This window comes from Aythya ferina, assembly GCF_964211825.1.
Source record: "Aythya ferina genome assembly, chromosome: 2".
Taxonomy (NCBI): domain Eukaryota; kingdom Metazoa; phylum Chordata; class Aves; order Anseriformes; family Anatidae; genus Aythya; species Aythya ferina.
This window is the reverse complement of record NC_140297.1, coordinates 68,988,296-69,011,727: the sequence shown is the minus strand read 5'-3', so window position 1 is coordinate 69,011,727 and position 23,432 is coordinate 68,988,296. Positions and strand designations below refer to the sequence as shown.

At 42.8% G+C, this 23,432-nt stretch overlaps 1 protein-coding gene and 1 long non-coding RNA gene across 2 annotated transcripts in view; one reads left to right on the top strand and one right to left on the bottom strand.

Moving 5' to 3' along the window:
* NEDD9 (neural precursor cell expressed, developmentally down-regulated 9) overlaps nucleotides 1–23,432 on the bottom strand; it is a 95,605-nt gene that overhangs the window by 61,125 nt on the left and 11,048 nt on the right. The window contains exon 2 of the mRNA XM_084511660.1: nucleotides 7,219–7,426. Coding sequence (XP_084367786.1) covers nucleotides 7,219–7,221 — 3 coding nt within the window. The 5' untranslated portion in view covers nucleotides 7,222–7,426. The remainder of the gene's footprint in view (nucleotides 1–7,218; nucleotides 7,427–23,432) is intronic.
* LOC311432991 lies at nucleotides 1,303–22,323 on the top strand. Its single transcript, XR_014690470.1, has 5 exons — nucleotides 1,303–1,975; nucleotides 3,822–3,950; nucleotides 5,431–5,567; nucleotides 21,738–21,844; nucleotides 22,160–22,323. It is a non-coding gene; the product is annotated as an uncharacterized lncRNA (long non-coding RNA).

Here is a 23,432-nt window from a genome sequence, read left to right as displayed (position 1 = left end):
ACTAGATTTGCTGGAAAACACATCCAGAGTGTTACCTGTTGCAAATTTGATCTGAATTTGGGTCTCCAATCAGATATTAGATTGAAATGTAACATGACATTTGGGAGGGTCAGCAGAACATGAAGCTTTGTATTTAAAATACTACAATCCTTTTCAGGCATTAACTAAATCAGCTGCTATAAATGGGACTAAAGAAATCCTTTTGCAACTGACCTCGAAATGTTTTCGCTGAATCTTTCTGTTTGGGGAAAAAAATGTAAAGAAACAGGTAAGTGCACTTCTGCCATCACCAGCATTTCTGAAACGATGACTTTGGGGTTTTTGGTGGGAAGTGAGGATGGCAAGGCTCAGGGTCAGGGTCAGTGACTGGTCACATGGAGCTAGGAGAATCTGGAAAGAGGAGCTGTCAGGCGGGTTTATCTGTCCTGGTGGTAATCTGGGAACCAGCAGATATTTGATAGCTTTATGGTAGGTGTGAGAAGGGCCATAAATTCTCAATCTCAAGCCACAAAGTGATACCTGTAACCTTCATGGAAGTTAGGGCCAAACTTACCCTTTGTGGAAACTATTTGTGTCTTAGCAAGGCAGCTGTTTGCCTGTCAAATCCAGTGTTCTGGAGCAGACGGACATATGGAATCAAATACAGTGATTCCTATGTACTCCAGCTGTCAGACAAAGTAGAAAAGCTCTGTTAGATGGTGAAAGACCCCTCTGCAAAAGATCTGCCACTACCTTCTAACAATAGCTGTATGTATACCGCATATTTAAACACCAAGAATCAAGTCCTACAGAGTACTACCAGCACTGTTGTTTGCTGAAATCATTGTAAACTGAGGATACGTTGCAGCATGGTGACCTGGGGTCTTGAGTCAGGAGAGCATCTCTCACTTGAGGAGCAAAGGGGAGAAGTCGGAGAACTGGGAAATAGGATGGGAATGGGATCTGAGAGAGAAGCTGCAGAGAAGGCTTCAGCAGTGGTATTTTGAACTGTTTTCTGCTGTGTTCAGGGAGCCAGTAGAGATTTCTGAAGACATTTGCTTGGTAGAATACCCACTGATTGTTTCAATTAGCTTGGTCTCATTTTTAATAGGCACCAGATGAAAACTTTGAGTAGGATCTTGCACACATCTCAGTTTTAATGCAGAAAGATGGGCCTGACAGACTTTGAGCTTGGATCCTTGTTACTGTAGGAACAGTTCCCCTGGGATTGCCTGGTGCAGCATGGGGAGGGCAGCAAGACCCAGCTGAATTCAGTATTGTGGTTTGGGCTCTCTGTGTTTTACCTGGTAGACCTGAAATAAAAAGTCCATTTAGTTGCCTTGCTGCCAGTCTCTGCTCAAGGCTGCTGAGGTCTGTTGAAAACCGTTGAGAAAAAAAAAAGTAGCAACTACTTCATAGAAAATCTAGAAGTAATAGATTAAAGCATGTCAGCAATCCTTGACTGATAGCAGACAAACCAAACTGCTCTCGTATTCCCTCACACAGAGCCTTTAAATCTTGCTGACATACCCAGAACCTGAAAAAGCCCATGATGAGATGTGATAATAGCTTGTAAACACAGAGCGTAGCCACACCTTGCACCATCTACAGCCTGAGGGAACAGATCTGCCAACCTACATCTGTCCTTAAATGCCAGGAAACAAGTCATCAGTAATAAAACATGAAGACTGTTCTCCATCTGTAATCAATTGCTGTTTAACTAATGACTTTAAGTAGAAAATAGCCACGGTCATCTCTTATTAGGTCCTTGAATAAACAAGGGCAGGGAGTAGTATAGAAGGAAGCTACTGTTTTGTCTTCCAGGTGTCTGTAGCTACTGAGGTTTGCATACCTGTGGCCAGTGAGGTGAGACTGATCTGGTTATGGCCATCAGCCATAGCTGGTATGACTGAAGGAAGCGTGCCTCTGCTGCTCATCGTGGACCAATGTGGTGAGCTCATAACAACAAGGCAAGAGCTGTGACTCAGTGAAAAGAGTAAGTCTTTCTACTGGTGGCAAATGGCTTTGGGTTCAACCACGAAGTATACTAGGGCAGGGAAGAGGTCTGGGTGTCTGGGGGGGAAAAATACAGAATTGGAGCTGCCTCTAAGCTCTCAAGTAGAGCCTGGGGCAAACCACCTCTTGTGTTTTCCTTATCCTTTTAAGCAAGGGAATCCTTTGGGGTGCAACAGCTAGTGATGTTGTAGATCCCTCTAACAGCCCAGCTGTATATAGTCAAGGTAGTTTTTAAGGTTCAGTAACTGAGTGAACTTCAAGATGTAATGTTGGGTTTGGTGTCTGGTGCAAGAGTTATGAGAAATGAAAGGTGATGATGTGGTTCTGATTTGGCTCACAAAATGCTGCATGCAGATACTGCCTCTCAATGTTTCTATGCTTAAGGTTATTCACCCTGCAAGTTAGCTTGTGTGCCATCTATAAACTGTAAAAACTAGCTCTCCTCAAGTGGAAAGTCTGTGCTATGTATGCATGTGGGTCTTGGCTGTTCTCTTGCAACAAAATACTATGCCAAATAAGCAATCATGAGCATAAGGAAATCTCATGAGTGAGAGAAGGAAGAAGAATAAAATGAAATAAGGCTCTTTAAAAAATATTCTGGGAAATGAGCAAAAAAACAAAACCATTGTCATTTGTAGGCAAACTGACATATCTGTGCTCTTTAATGGTGTTCTAGTACTGTGGCTAAGAAATGCGTGTATTTGTGGGATTTCAGTAGATACTAGATACCTTTTGAGCTTTATTTACTTTAATCCTAAAACAAGGGTATTTTGTAGAGAGTTGCCTGTGTTTTTTCTTTTAAACAAACAAACAAAAAGCAACAGCAAAACAGAATTCCCAGAGGATAATATTTATGGTCACTTGGGGCAAACCAATTTGATATTGTTTTCAAAGGTAAATGTTTACCTGGAGTGCGAGCCTGCCCTGCAGGTGTTGTGGCTGGCCCCCATTAACCTGAATAGATCTGCTCACACATGCATAAGGGTTGCAGGGTGGCCTGCCTTACTGTATTTATCTTAACATATCCAGGAAAGAAAGAATCTATGAAGTAGTATTTCTTGTGAAGATGTGAATATTTCTGGTTAGCAGTAAGCTAGAGAAACTGTGAAAGGTAGAGGCTGGTTTTGTTCTGTTTTTCCTCTTCATTTTACTGAGTAATAATTGCTACAGGCAGACCAAAATGGGGTCTGGTGTCTCATCACTTCTGACTCTGGAAAAAGTCTGTCCTGAATACATGTATTAAGTTAGCGTTGGCTTAGTCCAGAGCTTTTGTATTTATCTCTATTTAGGTTACTGTTCTGGATCTACCTCCTCCAACAGGATAATAATGGTGATGATACATTTGAAGTGTGGTTTATGTAAAATGGTTCTGTATTGCTGTAATAAGCCTTTACTTTGACCGCATCAGATGTGCTGTAACTTCTTTCACGAGTCCTTGTGAGCCACATAGACACTGGCTACCCTACACAGTGGTGAAACACAGCATCTATAGGGTATCTTTGACTGGACAAGACAATATTTGAGTGATTCTATGAGAAGTCACTGTAGCTGGAACAGACCAACCCTTAAATGCCCTGGTTACCCAACAGCAGCTGTGTCCATGTTCTCTTCCTTCTACTCTCATCCTTGTTGCTAAGTGTATATTTTCTGTTTGGTCAAGGGAGCAGAGCTTGGGATGTGCCTGGAATGCACTGGGTTGGACTAGGAAAGGAGAGAGGACTAAGCCAGCTCTGAGCCTATGATTGTCTGCAGTCTAGGAGCTGCTGGGTTGAATGCAGGAACAAAAGGGTAGGCTGAGGCTTTTTCTGTGCTCTTCTGTCTGCCAGCACCTCCTGAGGACTGCTCTATCCCATGAGGATGGACTTCTGCTCTGATGAACAGCAAATGCAGAACTTGCTCCCAGGGCCAGGCTTCCGTGAAGGATTCTTTTAGATAAACCGCTGGTGAGTTACTTTGTTCAGACTACTCAGAAGCTTGTATTTAAAGGGAAAAAAATCCAAGCACTTGGTATCTTTCTTCAAGGCTTTTTATGAGGTACTCTGTCTTGCTGTCTCAATGGATGTGAAACTCAAAGTTCATTAAAAATTATCATGGAGAAATAAAACTCTGCATGGAATGTTCCTGTCACTAGGTACATTTCAGGCAACTGTTACTTCAGGCCTCCATCTTGCTGTATCTCAGTGGAGAGGAACAAAATCTATGTCAGTTGGCAGTGGAGACTAAAAACTATGGCCCCCATGAATGAAAGTATTATTTATGGAGTGAGATACAATCCTCAAAATCCAGGCTGGGAGAACTGCTGCTCAGCTGAGGCCCGTTTTAAAGCCTATAAGGCAATCGCTTTCCTTGTAAACTGAGGAATTGTGTATAAATACATTTTACTGCACCTTTAAGGTAAAAAACAAAACAGATGGCTGAAAGATACTGTGCTCTATTGTCAGCTCTCACCCTCTTTATATGGACTTGTTCCAGCCCTCCCAGCCTTTCTCTGTGGGTTTTAATACAGTTTTTAATCCTGATTTCCCTCTCCCCTTGGCAAGGGGTCTTTTCTCTTGCCAGTGTCTGGATGGACAGTACTGCTGAAGCCTGACTCAAAACTTGATTATGCTGAATCTAAGATTAGCTATTGCTTGGAAACCTTAAAAATTGTGGAAGGTATATATATTCAGCTGGATGTTAGAGATTCTGTGCAGGAGGTCACGGGTAGGAACAGTCTCTGGACAAGTACGCAGAAGTGTGATGTGTTGCAGGAGGATGTCCTCTGGAAGGGCATGTTGCTGTGATGCAGCTGCCTGCACAGACCAAGGGGGTCAGCTTTGTTTCCTGAACTGCAAGGCAGATAAAACAGTGAAGGCTGTTTTTATATAAAACAAAATAGAGTACTGGGATTCCTCATAGTGGGAGCTGGCAGAGTGCTGTAGAAATCAGCACATTCTCAATCTTGTGTTTCAGAAAATGTATTGTGATCTGGTGGCTCTGGACAGCAGAAGGCTCAAAGGGATAAAATACTAAAGCTGTGTACTTCAATCTGCTGGAAGTCAAGGAGGAGGTGTTTGATTTTAATATATCTTGTTCGGGGGATGTCTGAGCCTGCAGACTCCTTTTGGCTAGGAAAAAGGGGAGAGTTTCTCCTTAATGGGAGGAAGAAAGTGAGTGCAGCTGAAGCCTTGCTGAACTTAGGGAGTCACTGGCTACCTTTCGGCTCCTGTGACTTGGCAGTGCTCCATTCTGTTCACATGGTTTCTTCAGTGTGATCGGGCATTGTAAAAACCTCCTTAATCCAACACAAATGTTTTATGGAACTGCATCTAGTGCAGTCCTATTTCACTGGATTTGAATGAGGAAGTTAAATCTCAGTCTAGACGGAGTACTCTAGCTTCAGTGGATCATGTACCCAGGAAGATGTATCATCTATGATTGTTTCTCATTTTCCAGATGAGTCCAGGGGATCCGCACCCCAGTAAAATTCCTGTCTGCACTAAATTGCCTTTTAGTCATGATTTATACATCAGTAAAATACATCATGAGGAGGAGAAAATGTTTAATTGTATGACTGACATGACTTACATGAGGTACATTTTTACTGGTTATTTATGCACTTGTCTTATATGAAGAAGTAGAAGACCCACAATTTTTAATTTACAGAGTAAAGAGGTGAGGGTGAGTAAAAGCAGTGAAGGTCAAGAAGTAAACCTTAAACTAGTATGGCTTCTAGAAAAGAGCTTAGGTTAAGAAATCACTAAAAAATATGGAGAGGGTCAGGCTGGTTCTCAGATCTTGAGGTGTCCCTAGAAAAAGAACTAACTTCTCTCTTGTCCAAACTAAGCTAGAAAACAACCTTCAGGTTGGGGCTGTTCGGATTTTTTTTTTTTTTTGAAAGATGGAAAATGCTTCTTAAAGCAGTAAGAAGCAAAGAAATCTTCAATGTTGGTTGTGAAAATCTTGGATTGAGTTCTTGTCTGATTTCTCTCACCCAGACACCTTTCAAAATTGCACTGTGGTTTTCTTTTAAAATACCTTTCTTAGGGTGGTGAATATGGTGCTAGTTCTGAACGACAGGCATGCAAGCCTGTCTTCAGGTTTCTACTCACAACCTTGTCCTACTGATGACAGGCATTCTGGCAGCAACTTAAACAAATGTTCAAGTGGTGCATGCCAAATGAGAAGACTTGGGATAATTAGAAGCGGGTTCATAATTGGGAGACTGTCATGATTTAAGTAATTACATCATAAGCATACTTCCTTATCTTTTCTATCACCTGTGTAATGATGTAGCTTCTGAGCCTATTCTTTAGTGGGTGAAAGCTAAGGAGAAAAGTTAAACTTGTTGTTGAGCTCCGATTTGGTGTCATTACTGATAAAGTGTTTATTACAGCATAAGAGTTAGCACTGACATGTGCTTTGTTCTGCACAACTTGACTCTTGCTTCTATGGTTATCTAGACTTCAAAAGAGTGTGTGTGGTAATTCAAAGGCAAGCCTATATATTTGCATAATAGGTTGATGGAAGAAATGCTTCTTAAACATGCAGGCCAACAGCTTTCTTATCTCCTGTCCTCTTGCTGTCTCAGCCCTGAGCCTATGTGCCTCACTTGCAGTGCCATCAGCTGTGTGGTGGCTCAGCTGCAGGGGTGCTGCAAAACTGGTAAACAAGGAGTGCAAAGCTGGAAACTCATGGAGGTTTTAGAGTGGTGGTATCTAGTTGGTCTAAAATGTTTTGAATTGCTCTGGTTTACTACTTGTCCATAGAAGATCATGAATTCTTTCTGATGACATTTTAAAATTTCCCTTGAATATGAAAAGTGATCAGCAGAGTCTACAAAGTTTTCCCTCTGATGGAGAGATAGACCAAGTCCCTCACATCTTCATTATCGTCATACTTACACTATAACTCAATGGCCTGTACAATTCCCCTGAGACATGGTTTGCTAGGGAGATGCCTCACTCCTCTTTCTGAAAGAAAATCCTCCTGTTAGTGTGTTCAGTAAAGCTGCATTTACTACCAAGGCTTACAGTACTGCTGCCTGCCCAGGATGTCTGCTCTCCTAGCTTTTGCGCTAAAATGGGTTGTGACCAACCTGACAATGAGAGCTCTGCCTGACTTCTGAACAAAGCAGGCATTCAGTCAGCCTTAAGAAAGAATATTTTTGTTGCTGAGCTCCATGAAAAAGGCAGTTACGCTTCTATTAAAGTGCCTTTTGACTTCGTAGAAAGTGAAACTTACCATTGTCTGGTGTTTTTGGCTTCCACCTACTGTATGTTAATCAAAGGAACACAGGAGCTTTGTGCATCCACAATGGCTATCTCCATACAAAATCCTGCATTGTAGTAAACTGGTGGGTTCTTGCCTTTCCCGATTGCTGGACTCTTCACTTCCAGGATTTCCTTGTTCTAAGTATTTCTTCATAGACCCAAGCACCTTTTTTCCCCATCTGAAAGAAAAGGTCAATGAAACAAAGGAGGAAAAAGCTTGCTTACTTTCTGCCCTGCCAATTCAAACTGTCTGGGGCTGCTCAGGATTTCCCTGCACAGTTCTCCTAGTGATGCACAAGACTGACCTCAGGGAAAAACTTTCTCTCTAAAATATGGTTAAATAACTTTGCCACTGTTAGCAATATGTGTTTTTAATCAGAGACATGACCTTTTTGATATCCTTGTTAAGGGCTAAGGAATTTTGGCAGGTATCAAACTGATGCATGCTGCGTGGCCTTACTTTACTGCTCCCAATGCATTTATCAGGAAGGCTGATATCCAGAGTTGTTCAATAGCTCTGGAATGTTTATTCCAGCAGCTCCTTCATTGGCAAGTCTGCAGCTTAATGTTGCAGCTTTGTGCTGGAGAACTAAAAGGTCAAACAGACCTTATCTGGGGGAAAATCACCTACTTTGTGGGCTTTACTGAGCAAGTTTTGAGAGAAACACAGCCAGAAAACTGAAGTGTAACCAATCCACAATCATGGATTAAAACATCAATATTTTATGGGTTTGAATATCTTACTCTGTTTTAATATTCTTCTGCACGTTCTTCATACAGGGACAGTGCCTAGAAGCCAGACCACCATCTGGATTATGCAAACATAAAGGTTGATCTGGTTGATCATCTCATACTGGAAATCATTAATCTGGCTTTAAATTGACCAGTCATGCTTTCAGAGGTCACTTTGGTTTGTTTTTCAAACCTGCTTGTTGTCTTGAGTAACCCAAACATCACATTGACGAGACCCTGTCCTTACGCTGATAAGGAACACACAAGTATGCTATTGTGCATGGGATTTGCTTGCTGAGCTTTCACATACATAAGTGACCATCCAATGATAAGCAGCTCCTCAATGAGAATTTTCTGAGACACGAAATCTCTGAAAGAAAGATCTGAGCTGCATGAAAAAGAAACATAGGAGTTGACTGGAAATCGCTGTGCAAGCCTGTGAGAAAATTCTGAGCTAAAAGACGGTTTATGCCATGTGTGGAGGGTGTGAAGTTTTAGATGGGTATAAGGTATGGCTGCAGTAAGCTGTAACATAACCCTTCTAGCATGCAATGTACAGCATGAGCAAAGAGTTGAGTGGAGTTTTTTGGCTTTGGGATCTTCTCCATTTGCCAGGAAAGTCAGTCTGAAGGAAGCCTTGGAAACAGTACATTTTGTTGAGGTCAGTAACTGTCACTATTTGTACTTCCAAATCCAGAAAAGTTTATCACAAATGACTGTTTGTCTTGAATTGTTGGATGAGTCTGTAAGGTGTGACAGTGGCTCCTGGACTTCAAAATGCCTTCACTAGCATCTGTAGTGTGCAGAGAACCTAGGAGGCATGACTTTGTTTGGTACTTTCTTATACAATGTTAACACTGCCTCCAAAATCTATGGAGGACAGAACTTCACAGAACAAGGCAGAAGTGATTGCCTTCTTGAAAGATGCTTGCATCATGACACTAGCACCTTCTCCTTCCAAACAAAGCAGACATATATATAACAAAAGCACTCAATAAGCTGCAGGGTCCTTGGTTGACATCAAGACTGACAGTAAAGGTTGCACAGCAATTGCCTTTCTCTTCTCCCAACAAATGAGGAAAACTGATGTCCAGGCCAAGATTTTTCCTGTCTGGGTCTTAAGCACAGAACCAGCACTTCACAGGGAAGGGGAAAAAAATGTCTTGGTATGTGAATAGCAGCAAACTTCTGGATGGCTCTTTTTGTTGTTTCTTTAACTGCATGAAGTTCAACAAGGCCAAGTGTCGGGTCCTGCACCTGGGGCGCAATAACCCCAAGCAGAGCTACAGGCTAGGAGAGGAATGGTTGGAGAGCTGCCAGGCAGAGAAGGACCTGGGAGTGATGGTGGATAGTCGGCTGAATATGAGCCAGCAGTGTGCTCAGGTGGCCAAGAAGGCCAACAGCATCCTGGCTTGTATCAGGAACAGTGTGACCAGCAGGGCTAGGGAGGTGATTGTCCCCCTGTACTCAGCTCTGGTGAGGCCGCACCTCGAGTACTGTGTTCAGTTTTGGGCCCCTCGCTACAAGAAGGACATGGAGGTGCTTGAGCGGGTGCAGAGAAGGGCGACGAAGCTGGTGAGGGGCCTGGAGAACAAGTCCTACGAGGAGCGGCTGAGGGAGCTGGGCTTGTTCAGCCTGGAGAAGAGGAGGCTCAGGGGCGACCTTATCGCTCTCTATAGGTACCTCAAGGGAGGCTGTAGCGAGGTGGGGGTTGGCCTGTTCTCCCACGTGCCTGGTGACAGGACGAGGGGGAATGGGCTTAAGTTGAGCCAGGGGAGTTTTAGGTTAGATGTTAGGAAGAACTTCTTCACTGAAAGGGTTGTGAGGCATTGGAACAGGCTGCCCAGGGAAGTGGTGGAGTCACCATCCCTGGAAGTCTTCAAAAGACGTTTAGATGTAGAGCTTAGGGATATGGTTTAGTGGGGACTGCTAGCGTTAGGTCAGAGGTTGGACTCGATGATCTTGAGGTCTCTTCCAACCTAGAAATTCTGTGATTCTGTGATTCCCTCTGCCTCCTGACTTCTAAAACATGTTAAACATATTGAACTCAGTTTCTCGCCCTTCCACCAATGTGGAGTGGATTTAAATAACAACACCAAAAACTTTTCCATACATAACATACAGCAAGCTTCCTGAGGGACGAGTGGGACAAAAGGAGATGGTTGCATACTGTTTTAGCTTGATATTCACCCAGAACTGAACTTGGGTATTATGCTGAAGAGGCCAGGTGTGAGATACTAACAGGAAGACTCTTAATGGAGGCAGTATGCACCACCTTGCTGTGGAACTAGTGATGCTGGCCTTGCTTAATTCACCTCTCTCCTTCTGGACTTTGCTTTGTAGAAGCTTTAACAATTGCTTTGGCACCCTTCCTCCTCTCTGGCCTCTATGACTTAAGGCACCTACTGCTTGTGGTCATCTCTCAGTAGAGGACAGGAACACTGTTTCCCTCTGTCTTGCCCTAGGACAACTCTTCTGCAAGAAGTGACCTCGTGAAGGGCAGCCTCAGGGCTGGACAACCCATGGATGCTTAGGGTTTCCTGTTCTGGCTGACCATGTGACCTGGGAGATATGCTGACACTGGATATTGTGCAAATGCTGGGAATTTTACAGGTGCAGTGTTGAGGTGCAATTATGTTATTGCAATAATGCCAGTAATTTTGAAATAACTTCCTTTGCCTACAGATAGCGTAGGTCAAGCTGTCTGAGCTATTTCTGAAGCAAAGCTTCATGAGTGTAAGCAAGGTATTTGATCTGAGCAGTGTCCCCACTTTACTGCAATATGTTTCTGACCTGATGATATCCAGAAAGGGCCATATAGCTGGGGAGCTGAGGGATCCCTATCATGAAGTGGGATGGCCTTTTAGTAAGGGCGTCGAGCAAGGCTCTAAATGTTAGTGGGGTTTTTTGTTGTTGCTTTTTTCCTCCTCTTCCCTAGAGAGGCAGGACACCTTCATATGAGGTCCACACAGCATTCATGCCTGTTGCTTAGTTAAGAAAATCTTGAAGAATGCTATTTGCTTTCATGCTAGGTAGCAGTTGCCTTATGCTAAATCCTGTGAACAAAAGGCCGTAGAATACTTTACCTCTCTGATACTGCTCAACTTCCTACCTTAGGCAAATAAAAGGTACTTCAAAAGTAAATAAGGGCTTCTCAAATTAATGCTGTGGGATTATTACCCTTATATTTCAATTAAATTCATTCCACTGTGAGGCATACAGAAAACATTTGTTTTGCAAAATGATCCTTCTGTGATGTGTGGCTTACCAGGATAAATCATGGTACTGAAAATGATGGGAAAACAGATCCAATTAAAATCGTTTTCAAAATAAAAATGTTGAAGAAATCCTTGTCAGCCGTGTTTAAGGAAGAAAGGCAAACATGAAATCTTGAGCACCTCTTTTCTAAAGAAGGGCAGCACTGTACTGAATGGGTTCACTGCTGCTCTATATAATGCATGATTTTACTCTGTACCCTTTAGTAGCACCAAGAAAAGAAAATAAGGTGCAACCCATGTGCCTTCCAGATCTGCTGTAAAGCCTTTTTCCCTCTTGCTGCATAATGAACAGACACTATGTGCCTTTGCTTCGCAGTTTTTATAGCTAGATGTTGAATTCCCCTTTCATTTGATGAAGGACACGGTTCTTGAAATTCAGGCAGACATTGAGAGCAAGGACTGGTATGAGGATGTGAAATGGCTTGTACAAGACCTGGGCAGAAAATAAGTGGTGGTACTAGGAAAGAAGTCCACACTTTTAGCTGGAAATAACCATCCAACCTGCTCTGCTCAGGAAAGAACTGGTTGGAAGAGTTGTTCTGGTCACATGCTTACATGGAGAGAGAAGTGTTAGCAGGTAGAAATGAAGAGAGCTGGGAGAAATTGAAGAGCAGGGATACACAGTCGAGGTGTAAAGCTTGATAAACAGGTGCTTGGTTTCACTGTTCAGACAGTGTGTGGTATTTGAGGCTGCAATAGTCCAAAAGGTGTTTGATTTAAACTACAGGAATGCACTTGAATTCCTGGGCAGCCATGGAGCAATCTGCAGTGAGAACTACCTGATACATCTGACTGCAAGTTGCTGCTTGAAGGTGTTCACATCTGCCAGACTTTGACCAGATAGGCTGACATTCTTGAGGTCAAACTACAGGTGCAGATTCTGTAATTGGCTCCAGTCCATGAACTGAAGGCTGCTTCACTCCTGTTGTGTGGGATGGGCCTCACCTGATACCTGTTTCTGAACCCAGGTAGGGAAAGGAATACTTTAACCACCCCAATTAAACCATGAATCTGTTAAGTAAGCTGGCAAGTACGTGTAAATGGTTGAGCATTGCTCCAGGGGCCATTTCCCTTCAGGGCTTGTGGAGCAACAATGTGGGCTCTGTTTCCTTTCTGTCCCACCTCCTTCTGTAGGAGGACTGTAAAGGGAATAACAACTTGCTGTTGCTATGGGTTATTAGGTTATTATGATATTTGATGAATCAGAACTTTGTATGTTCTTTGTATTTTTTCCTTCATCAGCTCTGGTCTACTTGTTCCATAATTATTTTGAGGGGGAGAATATGCAATTTGAAACATTGTTTTTCATTTCCATTTAAAGCATACTTTAATATTAAACTTTAGATATCTCAAACAGGTTGTTCTTGGAAAATTAAGCCACATGTTTGAATTACTGGTAATATTTGCCGACAGTTCCTTTTGACTTTGACCCAACTTTGCTCACAAGTTCACTTAACTAAAAAATAAATTTGTTTTTATGTCAAACTACCATGAAATGGGGGGAGGGGGGAACCACATCTTACTTAAACCTGAAATATAGGCCTCTGCTTCTGTTTACTGTTCATGCATGCTTTCCACTTCAGCAAAACAGGCCAAAACATTTCAGTGCAATTAGCTGGAAGTAGAGAAATATAAAGTATGCTTTCAAAGTCTGGGGCTGAATAAGGTAACAGGCATCTTGTAGAAACTGCAACACTTTCAGGAGCATTCTGAGGTTATGGAAACTTTATTTTTAAACAAGACATTTTTCTTTCAACCGTTCAGTGTTCATCATTTCAGCAGCATATTTTGACTTCTACAATAAATAGAGCAGGGTCCTTCTAGACAGGATACTTATTAGAGCACAGCCCCTGGTTAATACTTAAATTACTGGCAATAAATGAAGCAGCAAACTTGTGGAAAAAGTCATAAAATGCATATGGCTGAGGACTAAAGCTAAGAAATGCAGGTATAGAGGTTATTTGTGCAGTCTTAATTCAGAGTACTTGACTTCATAGTATTCTTTTAAGTTCTGTTCTTGATGCTACAAGTGTTGGACTGAGATGTGCCAGGGAGGTTTGGTGTGCGTGTTTGTGTATATGCACACTCTTAAAATGGATATATTGGTCTCAAATCTGCACATAATTCTTTTCTCCTCATCCAGACTGTGTTGTGTCCATGCTGAGAGAACTGAGGTGGAAGGGATGTGGACCACCTAAGCCTTCTTGAGAGGTACAAGGGTAGGCTGATGCAAGACTGCTTCTACTCCGCGTGGCATGTTTGGCAGATGTGTCAGTAAGACTTCTTATAGTACAATGTCACTTCTTCAAGGCAGAAGAGCAGTTTTGGTGGCTTCCTGTGTTATTTAGCCCCATTAATGCCCAAAAAGCAGTGGACAGCATGCGTGGTCATGATATGTAGCACTTGGTTCTAGTGATGGTATCCACCAGGAGGGCAACTGCCTTGTCTGAAGTGAGGAAATGAAAGCAAAGATTCATTTTTCCTAACTTTTTGATTCTTGGAGGTGGATGAAGCTTGTGTTTCCAAGGCAGATGACCACGGACATTGCAGTCTTGACAGTGTTTAGCAGCTTATTTCCTGTCTGTCACAGAGCAGTCAATGTTTCAATGTTGACAATTACAGTAGATGTCTGCAAGATCGGAAACTAACTTCTGTGCAATGCCATTTTCAGATATAAGCTGTTGCTTAGGGTAAGTGTCAGCATACTTGCAGATAGTGAGCAATTTTAGAGGGACCGATGGGAATCAAATACACCAGTTAGTGCTCAGTGTGCACCAGGCCATGCCACCTTCTCTGTTCAGACATGGTTTTGAGAGGTACAAGGTGGTAGCAGAGAAGCTGGAGGCATGCCTCATCACTAGGCTTCAGACCTATACTCCTGCTGCGTGAGTTACCTAGGAAAGATTATTGCCCAAATCTTGTAGGCAAATCTACAGCTTTGCATTATCCCATTTGCAATGCTGCAGATTACCACCCACCAAGCTGTTAGTTGTGTGGTGGGGTAGAAGGAGGTAAGTTGTGAGGCACAGGAGGTCATAAAGGACCTAATGAACAGCAACCAAATGAAAGGTGAGTTAATGTAGAAGCAGAATAAGCAGTACAGTTAAAAGCTAAAAGAAAATGAAGCATCAGCTGTCCCACTGGAAGTGTGTGTACTATCAGATGTTCTTATGTTCTGATTTAAGTGAGGAATTAGTCATGGGTAGTAGAGCAAAGCCTGAGGGAGGTGAAATGGCTCCTGCAGCTGCCTCCTGGAGTTGCTCATCTCATGCATGCCAGAAACCCACCAGTGTCTGCTGGTGGACAGATGAATATCAGCCTGCTTTCCCCAGGAGTCCTTGGCCCATGAGCTCAGCTGAGCAGGGGCCACGTTGGTCCTGGGCAGTAAACATACAATAAGAGCTGGCATGGCACCAGAAGGCAGCTGCAGGTCCTTGTTGGGTTCTGTCTGGATAGTTCGTAGGAGAACGGTCCTCCATCCTGTGCAAGCCATGTGCTTGTATGTGGGATGAAAACAGTTGTTAAAGGCAGTATTGTAGAGGAAGACATCATCAGAAGCTGCTTCTGTCTGGGTAAACATAACCCAGTATTGTGGCTGTGATCATCTGCTAGCTCATGCTTGCTTTATACCACACCAAAGACAGGAGAAAGAGTTACAGATCAGTAGCTCTCTTTTTAGCATCAGTTTTGAAATCAGAGGTCACTTCTCCCTTGAGTTAACTGTTATTGGGAACCTCTGAATGGTTCTCATACTTTGCATGGTGTAAGTGTTGCCCTGCTGCACCATGCTGGCCTGAGCACTGGGGCACTTGCATGTCAAGAGGTGAGCCAGCTAATACTGGGGGGCTGGAAACAGAACAGATGAGGACTCCTTCCTTCTTTCTGTGCAAGGCTTTGCAACAAAGTGGCTCGAGTATGTTCATAAGAGGATATGTGGGTAATCAAGTGAGACAGAGGGACAGAATTAAACACTGGTTTCCTTGCATTGCACCTGAGCTGTAAAGTAAGAGGAGAACCACAACCTCCTTCAGTTTTGCTTTATGCAAACCTTTGAATAATAGCTCTAGTTTACAAAAACAGGGCCTTTTGGGCAAAGTAGGTAAGTGAGGTCTCAGGCTGTAGATCCATGCTTTGTGCAAAAATAGCAGCCATAGTGGCAGGGTGTGTTGCACAAAGGGCTTGGCTTGCAAACTCCATCTTTCAAACACCTTCTGTGACAGTGGAGTAGCTGCCTGTGTCTGTTTGCTCCTGGTTCTAGTTTCCTCAGCTGCTATGAATGATTTTCCACATGAGGCTAAGAGATTTGGGGCTTGTGGGGCTGCCTGAAGAACTGTGACATTAGTGGAAGGGACTTGCATCCAAGGCGACACTAACTTTTTAGTGCCATGTCTGAGACAAATGAACACTGAAGTAAACCCCAGTTTCAGCTGTTAGGGCTGTAATTGCACACAGGACTAGTTCAGATTTGTGTTCAAAAAATAAAGTAAAATCCCAAGTATAACCTTCTATTGAAACCAGATGTTTGTGAAAGGCAGGAGTTACCTAAGAAGGTACATATTTAAATGTGCATAGTGAAGTGTCAGTTGTCAGTTATTTATTTGAAGCCCTATATATAGTCACCTGTCCATTTCTGTGATAGTGGAAGATTATCTTGGATATGCTGTTCTCTTAGCGCCAGTCCAGTTCTGCTTCAGGATGATTAATTCATTCCCTTTCATGCTTGTTTTCCCTTGGCTTACTTGCAGTATTATCAAAAAGCCCGAGTTCTCCCTCCTGAAAATTTGCCAAAGGATAACTCTTTTCAGCATTGGGATAAACATGAAAACCACTTGTAATGTTTTAAGACATTCATTGGTGTATCAGTTCTTTGGTCTACCAATCCCAGTAGGTTATTTTCCTAGATCATCATCTCCCCAGCATATCAGTGATACAGTCACCCAAGTAGAACTGTGTATATTTTTTTGTTAACAAAAAGGGTGCACCACTTGGCAGCAAGCATTTCTCAAAGTTCAGTGAGCCTCTGACATAAACTTTTATATATACATTTAAAAAAAAAATCTGGAAACTATGTTCTTTAAGCTCAAACAATAATGAAAAACACTTGTTTGTATAAACCTCTGTGCTGTGGCATGGGAGGCTTGCCTGGAATTCCCTGGCTCAAGAGAGGGATGAGCTCATGGCAAAGTTGAGGAGGTGAATGCCAGGCAGCAAGCAGAGTGCATACCAGCAGGCAAGCTCGGCAAGCTCTTGCTGTAGTAAAATGTTGCTTGCTCAGCAACTGAATGGCCCTGGCAGATAACTGGTATTCAGTTTTCTCATGTACAAAAGAAACTTTTGAGACCTTCATGCTCCAACAGCTCTGATGCAGTGTACCACCTGTAGGAGATGGTATGAGGAACTGACACTTGGTCTTGACTTGGGCCAGTTCTAGGGGAAGTCAGCTCATGAGGGCACTGACTGCTGCACAGACTGGGCCCAGGGCTTGCACCAGTCCAGCTCAGGGTCTGGTGTTCAAAACAGCATTTCCCTTGCTGAGTCATTAAATGTTCCTCATATCTGTTAGTGCAAGGTAGAATGGAACGCTAGGGACAGTGGTATTCCAGGCCAAAGGTGGGCCAGGTAGCCCTGACCAGGGGGTAGATGCCCTCTGTACCTCCCGTGGGGATGGACTGTCTGTCTCATGTATTCAGGGACATATATAGCTGCCTTATTTCAGGAATGGGAACAAGAGCTCTTGTATGTACAGCTCTGATCTCTGGGCCATTTGGTCTTGATTAGAACAGTAATTCATGTGAAATTCATGCACTGTGGTTCATGGGTCCAAATAAATCTGGTCATTGGTCAGGTCTCTGCAGTATACTTGCAAGGAACTAATCTGGGCAGAATGCTGAACAGGAGTTTGTGTCTTTGTTGTGACTGTGGCATGGAGAGCTGTGGTTTCCATCTTTCAGAGATCTGGCTGCGGAAACAGTGTGTGTGGTTGTAGTTGAGATTGATTTCAAAGGAAAAATGCCAGCAGCAGATGAAAAGGAAAGACAATGTTTGCTTATCAGCTGCCCTGTCTACACCTGTATAAATGTGATTGCCCTTACATGCGAAAAATAGGAAATGAGTCAGAAACACTGCTTCCCAACTCTTCCCTGAATCAGTCCCCTACTTCTATAGGGACCACCTGCCTTAATAGGAGAAAATCCTACTGCCTGTGCTAGCTCTTCCTTTGCAATTTGGCCTGACAGGCAAAGCTTAGGAAAAGTGAAAGTGTCAGTGTTTTGGGCATCCCAGAGCTAAATTATGTCACAAGCACTGGACCCTTCAAAAAAGGTGAAAGAAACCACAGTCATCTCAGCCCCTTCCACATACTTCAAAGTCCTCACAAGGTGAGACAGCACATGCTGTGGGTGATAAGACCTATGCATGCTGACCGGTATTCTGGTTGCTGACATGCCAAATATGTGGGATTTGGCTTCTGACCCTGCCTTCCCCTTGCTCGTCTGTAGCCACCTGCCTGCCAAATTGGCCAGAGCTTGCTGGAGTGCAACTGGGAGAATTCTGCCACCAATGTTGGCAGCAGATGTGAATCTTGGGAGTCAGGATGTGAATTTGCCCTTTGTCAAATTGTCAAATGGTATGTTCTCCAAATGTGCTAAGTTATCTATGTGGAGTGAGATTGGGATCTGTGACCTCGTGGCCCTCGTAGTGCTCTGCAATGTGCACTGGCAAACAAAGCAGTTTTAAAGATATCTGCTTTAGTTTGCCAACTAAACACTAGTGGTCACAAACTCATAGTTGTGTAAAGCTTTTTTTATTGTCCAGTTGACAGGACGAGACTGTTCAAAGGGGCATTATGAGTCATTTTTTGGTGATACCAGAACCTGCTTTCTACATGTGAAAGCTGGAGGTCAGGAGTCTCCCTGCTTTCAAGGTAGCACTAGGTTTCAGTTTACAAAATAGCTTCTCTGGGATAGGAGTGAGGCATTTGACAGCCTTGATAGAGAAGTTGTTTGGGAATCACAGAATAATCTAGGTTGGAAGAGACCTCCAAGATCATCGAGTCCAACCTCTGACCTAACACTAACAAGTCCTCCACTAAACTATATCCCGAAGTTCAATATCTAAAAGTCTTTTAAAGACCTCCAGGGATGGTGACTCCACCACTTCCCTGGGCAGCCTATTCCAATGCCTACCAACCCTTTTGGTAAAGAAGTTTCTCCTCATATCCAGCCTAAACCTCCCCTGGTGCAACTTTAGCCTATTTCCCCTGGTCATGTTACCAGGCACATGGGAGAATAGACCAACCCCCACCTCACTACAGCCTCCTTTAATGTATCTATAAAGAGTGGTAAGGTCGCCCCTGAGCATCCCCTTCTCCAGGCTAATGCTTTTCTCCAGATCATTTCATGACCAAAAAGCCCTACTTTGTCTCAAGTAATCATTTTGTTAAGAACTGATATTTTTCGGAGACTTATTAGCAGTTTAAAACTTTTTATTTTTAAATTGGAAAGACTGATTTTGGTATTTTTGGTTGAAAAGCACTTGGTCACAATTACCTTCATTTTGACATGAGACACATGGCCTTATTATAAGACCTTGAAACAATAAAAAAAAAAAAATGCTCAAAGCTTAAATAAACACAATGTGGGGAAGAAGAGTTTTATTTTTCTCAGACTTGCATTTTTTCTTTAGGAAAAGTTTTTTCTTCTGAATAATTCTTTTGAAGCCTCATATTTTCCTCATGTAGGAGGACTTTATCTAGTCCAGTTTACTATGGATTCAATAGTAAAACTGTCTTCCACAACAGAACCTTAAAAATACTGTTCCAGGTGAGAAGGAAACCTGGGCCAGTCAGCCTTTCCATGGAATTACTCAAGCCAGAGGCTTCTCCTACGTGATATAGGTAACTACTTTCTCTCTGAAGCTTTCCAGAAAGCACTCTGTAAGAGAAATTGATGGTACCTCCAAACAGAGGGGTATGGAGACGTGAGGTCTGTGTGGTGGTAGATGTGAAGAGTGAGGTGGAACAACTGGGGGTGTTTCCCTACCACTGCAAAACGTGTGCCAGTAGGGTTGTGTGTCTCTAAAATCTCTTGTGGTGGATATAAGGCTTTTTAAGCAGGCTGTATTGCTGGCAGTGTCACATCTGCAGGTTTTCCAGCAGTCCAGGGTCACCAAGTGAGATTGAAATAATTCACGATCCCTGCCTGCTCTCTGTCCCACAGCTACCTGTTATGTGGGGTGGTCTGGGGTATTGTTGGCACTAGTGGGAGAGGGGCTTTGAATGAGTCTGAGGTCATGGTGGTGATGACTTGTGGATGGGGAGGGAAGCAGTGGAGGCTGACCTGCTCCTCTGCTCTCCCACCTTCTACAGGACTTTATTTCAAGAGCTCTCCTCTGTCCCTTTGCTTTGGTGCTTTATTCCCATCCTGTTCCCTCCTTAAGAGTCATATCCTTCCCACTTTTTTCTCCCTTATTTTTTTCTGCTTTTGTTTTCAGTGACACTAATTCAGTGAGATCAGTCTCACAGCTTAAAACTTGTTGTGAAAAGAGTCTAAGCAAGCTTGTTTTATTATTTGTTCCCTGTCAAAGCTCTTAAATTTCCAATTAAGCTTTTGGAGGGGTATCTCAGAGGTCAAGACACAACAGCAGAACTTGTGGGTACATCCTGGAGGGTTTGTTCAGGGAACATAATGCAGGCTGTATTGAAAGAGGTTTTGCTCTCAACTTTTTCCCTTTCTTTTAGAAAGGGTTCTCACCCTTTCCTAAATTAAAGGCTGACCAAACAGGTACCTTCCAGCGTGTCAGCATGCCCACTGCTGGTTGATGGATATGTTTGGTAAACCACTTAACTCTGTACAAGCTTCCTCTGCTCCTGAGCTGTTCTGCTCATATGATAGCCATTCTTGCCCTTCCTGCTGGGAGGGAGTGTGCTCATCAAGGGGAAAGTGCCAAGGCAGGTTCTGGGAGAGGAAGCGTGTTCCTAATAGGGAGGAAGAAGGCAGGGTGGAGACTCAGGCTTTGTGCAGGGTCCCCTCCTAGAATCATCTCCTTTCAGTCCCTGCTGCCTCCTGCTTAATTCCAGGAAGTCCTTAACTCTTACCTAGTTTAAGTGTTGCCATCAGTAAGAAAACAGTGCTTAAAACGACTGCTAGTGTGTCTTCAGAAACCTTGAGGGGATCTTTGGCTTGAATCCAGTGCCAGCTGAGGAGCAGCAGATCACCTCCTGAAAGCTGGCCAACCTCAGTGAAGCCCTGCAAGCTAAGCCAAATGAACGAACTTGTGTGGAATGACTCCGTGATGCAAAGACAGCTTCACGTTTCTTAAACTTGAAAGCTGGAAAATTCAGAGCCAGCACCAAATATTTGTTCTGCTTTCAAAGCTGAGCATCAGGCAGCCATTCCTTAAATAATGGATGTCTGTTTTCTGAGCACAGATGTGCTTATAGCACAGCTTTTGTCAGTGTTTTCCCTTCTTCATGCTTCCCACATGAATGTGTTTGCAGCTTTCTAGCCATCTATTTTTACCCTTTGAATACAGTGTGAGGGGTGTAACGGCTGTTCCTTCTGTAATACAGGTGGCAATAACATTCTACAAATTCTTTTCAGCCTTAACTGGTAAAGCATTGCCATGCAGGCTCTCCTATTTCTTGTCAGAAACAATAAATTGGAAACCGTTTTGCATTAGACAAAATACATTAGTCAAAGACACTTCAGCATATTGGTTACTTTCCTGTAGTATGCAAGTAATAACTCAGTTCTTAAAATGTTCCATCTGGATTTGGGAGGTCACCTGAGTTCCCACTGCAGGAATTCAGAGACAAGTTGGTGTGAGGTAGTAATGCTAACCTGTACATGAAGTGATAGATAGCATCACGTTCTTCATATAACTAGGAAGAGCAATTGACTTCAGCCTGGAATTTGGGATGTGGGTCTCTACTAATCCATCTTACTGGGACATTCCATGCATTCACTATCACTTTACAGAGGCAGCCAATTCCAACTTAACTCTGCTTTATTCCTTCTTTATGTACTGTGTGAACCCACGGTAACGACAGTGTTCAGAGACATACTAAGCACAAGATGATGTTTCCCAAAGGTCAGTTTGTCCCTTTCACCTTTGGTGGCTGCATTTTCCCAGTGTGTGCAATAGAGAGGTTGTCCTGGAGCTGCATCACTTCAAGGAGATACAGTAAAGATCTTAATGTGAGAAGGGGTAGAGTCCTTCTGCATCTCCTACAGCACTTTCCTTCCCCTGACCAAAAGAAAGGTAAGGGTGAAATTTTTTGAAGTTTTAACCAAGTTTTCTACTGAAACTTTTTAAAGCTACTGTGGCTTTGGTTGTGTGTGGAAACCTTATTTCTAACCCTTCAGAGGGGACAACATGTAGAGGAAGTCAGAATGGCTAAGACAAAACTGCAGAAGTTTAAACAGCAGTTTGAGAAAAATGCATTTTCATTTACCACACCCTTACCTCCATCATATTTCAGACAGCACCAAGAACTGGAAAATGAAGTCAAGTGTCAAGCCAAAAATAGCCAGATTCATCAAATAAGGAAAAGATGAAGGGGTGACTCAAACAGTTGAAGAGCATGTGGTAAGCTGATAAATTCTGGGGTAAATCACAGGAAGGCTGTCATGGAGTTTCTTTTAGGGGTTAAAAGAAGGTAATAAAACTAACAGCAATCAATATAGTTTTATGAAAACTGTTCTGACAAAAAGTCACAGTATACTTTAAGATGCCACCTGATAGAGGTAATGAATGCTTAAGTAAACATCAAAACCAAGCTTCTATAAGGCAAGTGAATTTGTTCCACAGGATATTCTGAGTAAAAACAAAACTAGAAATATACAAAACTAATTGAAGACATTAAATGATTTGTGATCTTGCAAATTGTCATACTTTTTAAAGCAATTACAGGGAGAAGTAATCAGAAAGGACATTTCCAACAGATACACCAAAGGGCTTATTCGTGGACTCAGAGCTGTTCAGTCAGCTGGTTTTTGGCTTGAGCAAATATGGTATTTCATTAGACAAATTCAATGATGATACAACCATTGAAGTTATTAAAGGACAAAGTCAAGGACAAAGCTGTTTTTCACGGTCCTCTGGTTCATCTGGTATACTAATCTCATTGAAATAGTGTTTTTAAATTGTCAGTCAAATTCAAGGTACTTACAGACCAAAAATGTACTTTTAGTTATACTGTATAGATGGTTTTGTGAAACAGTTTCCTTGTGAGTCAACCAGGCTTGTTGTTATAACAAATAATCAGCTAAGCATGTGCTCCCCATGTGATACAGCACACCTGAAATTAAATGCTTCTGTCTTGGATTAGAGCAGATCACTGAGTAAAGGTCAAGGAGGTGGTATTTCCATGTGTACAGCATTAATGAGACCATTACTGAAATATAGAGTCCGCTTTTGGTGTTTACACACTAAAAGGATGTTGACAGGTAGGAAGAGAATGGTTCAACCCAATGCTTGTGCTGCTAGAACATGCTGTCTAAAGAGGCAGGAGAAGCTAAGTCTATTTAGTTTCCTCAAACAGGAGATCTGACTGTCTTTCACCAATATCTGGAAGCAGAGAGTTAGTTAATAATCAAACTAGCTATGGATACAGCAAGATCTAATGGTTAGATGCTGAAGGTGGACAAATTCAGATTAGAAAACAAGCAGCTAAAAATGCCTTCTGCTTTCAGCATCAGCAGCCAACCACTGAACCTGGGATGTTGGGCTTGTTTGTCAAGTGAAGTCTGTGAGCAAGCCCTGAGCCTTTCTGAAGAACATAAGATGCTGGCAAATGAGTTTGTGTGAGGCACAACTGTTGTGATTAAAATACTGTGGCTGATATAGTTCAAGCATCTGAGACTTGAGAGAGTTTACTGGTTTCAGTGGCTCTAGCCATATCTTTTGTTTCTTACATAATGTTAACAATTTTAAGTAAAAATAGTCAAGGCCTGGAAACAATTCAGTGTTCAAGTGTTGCAGGCAGTGGTGTAGTGAAACCTGGTTTGACCTGGGTATCTGAGGTGGAAATGGCAGAGCAGGCAGCAAGAGCCATCTTTCATCTTGCAAACCATGTGTGAAGCTCCTTGGGGACACTGCTCCTAACTACTTGTCAGGTACACCATGTTTAGTTTAGTCTTCCTGCTAACTTGACGACTTTCAGGTTCTAACAATC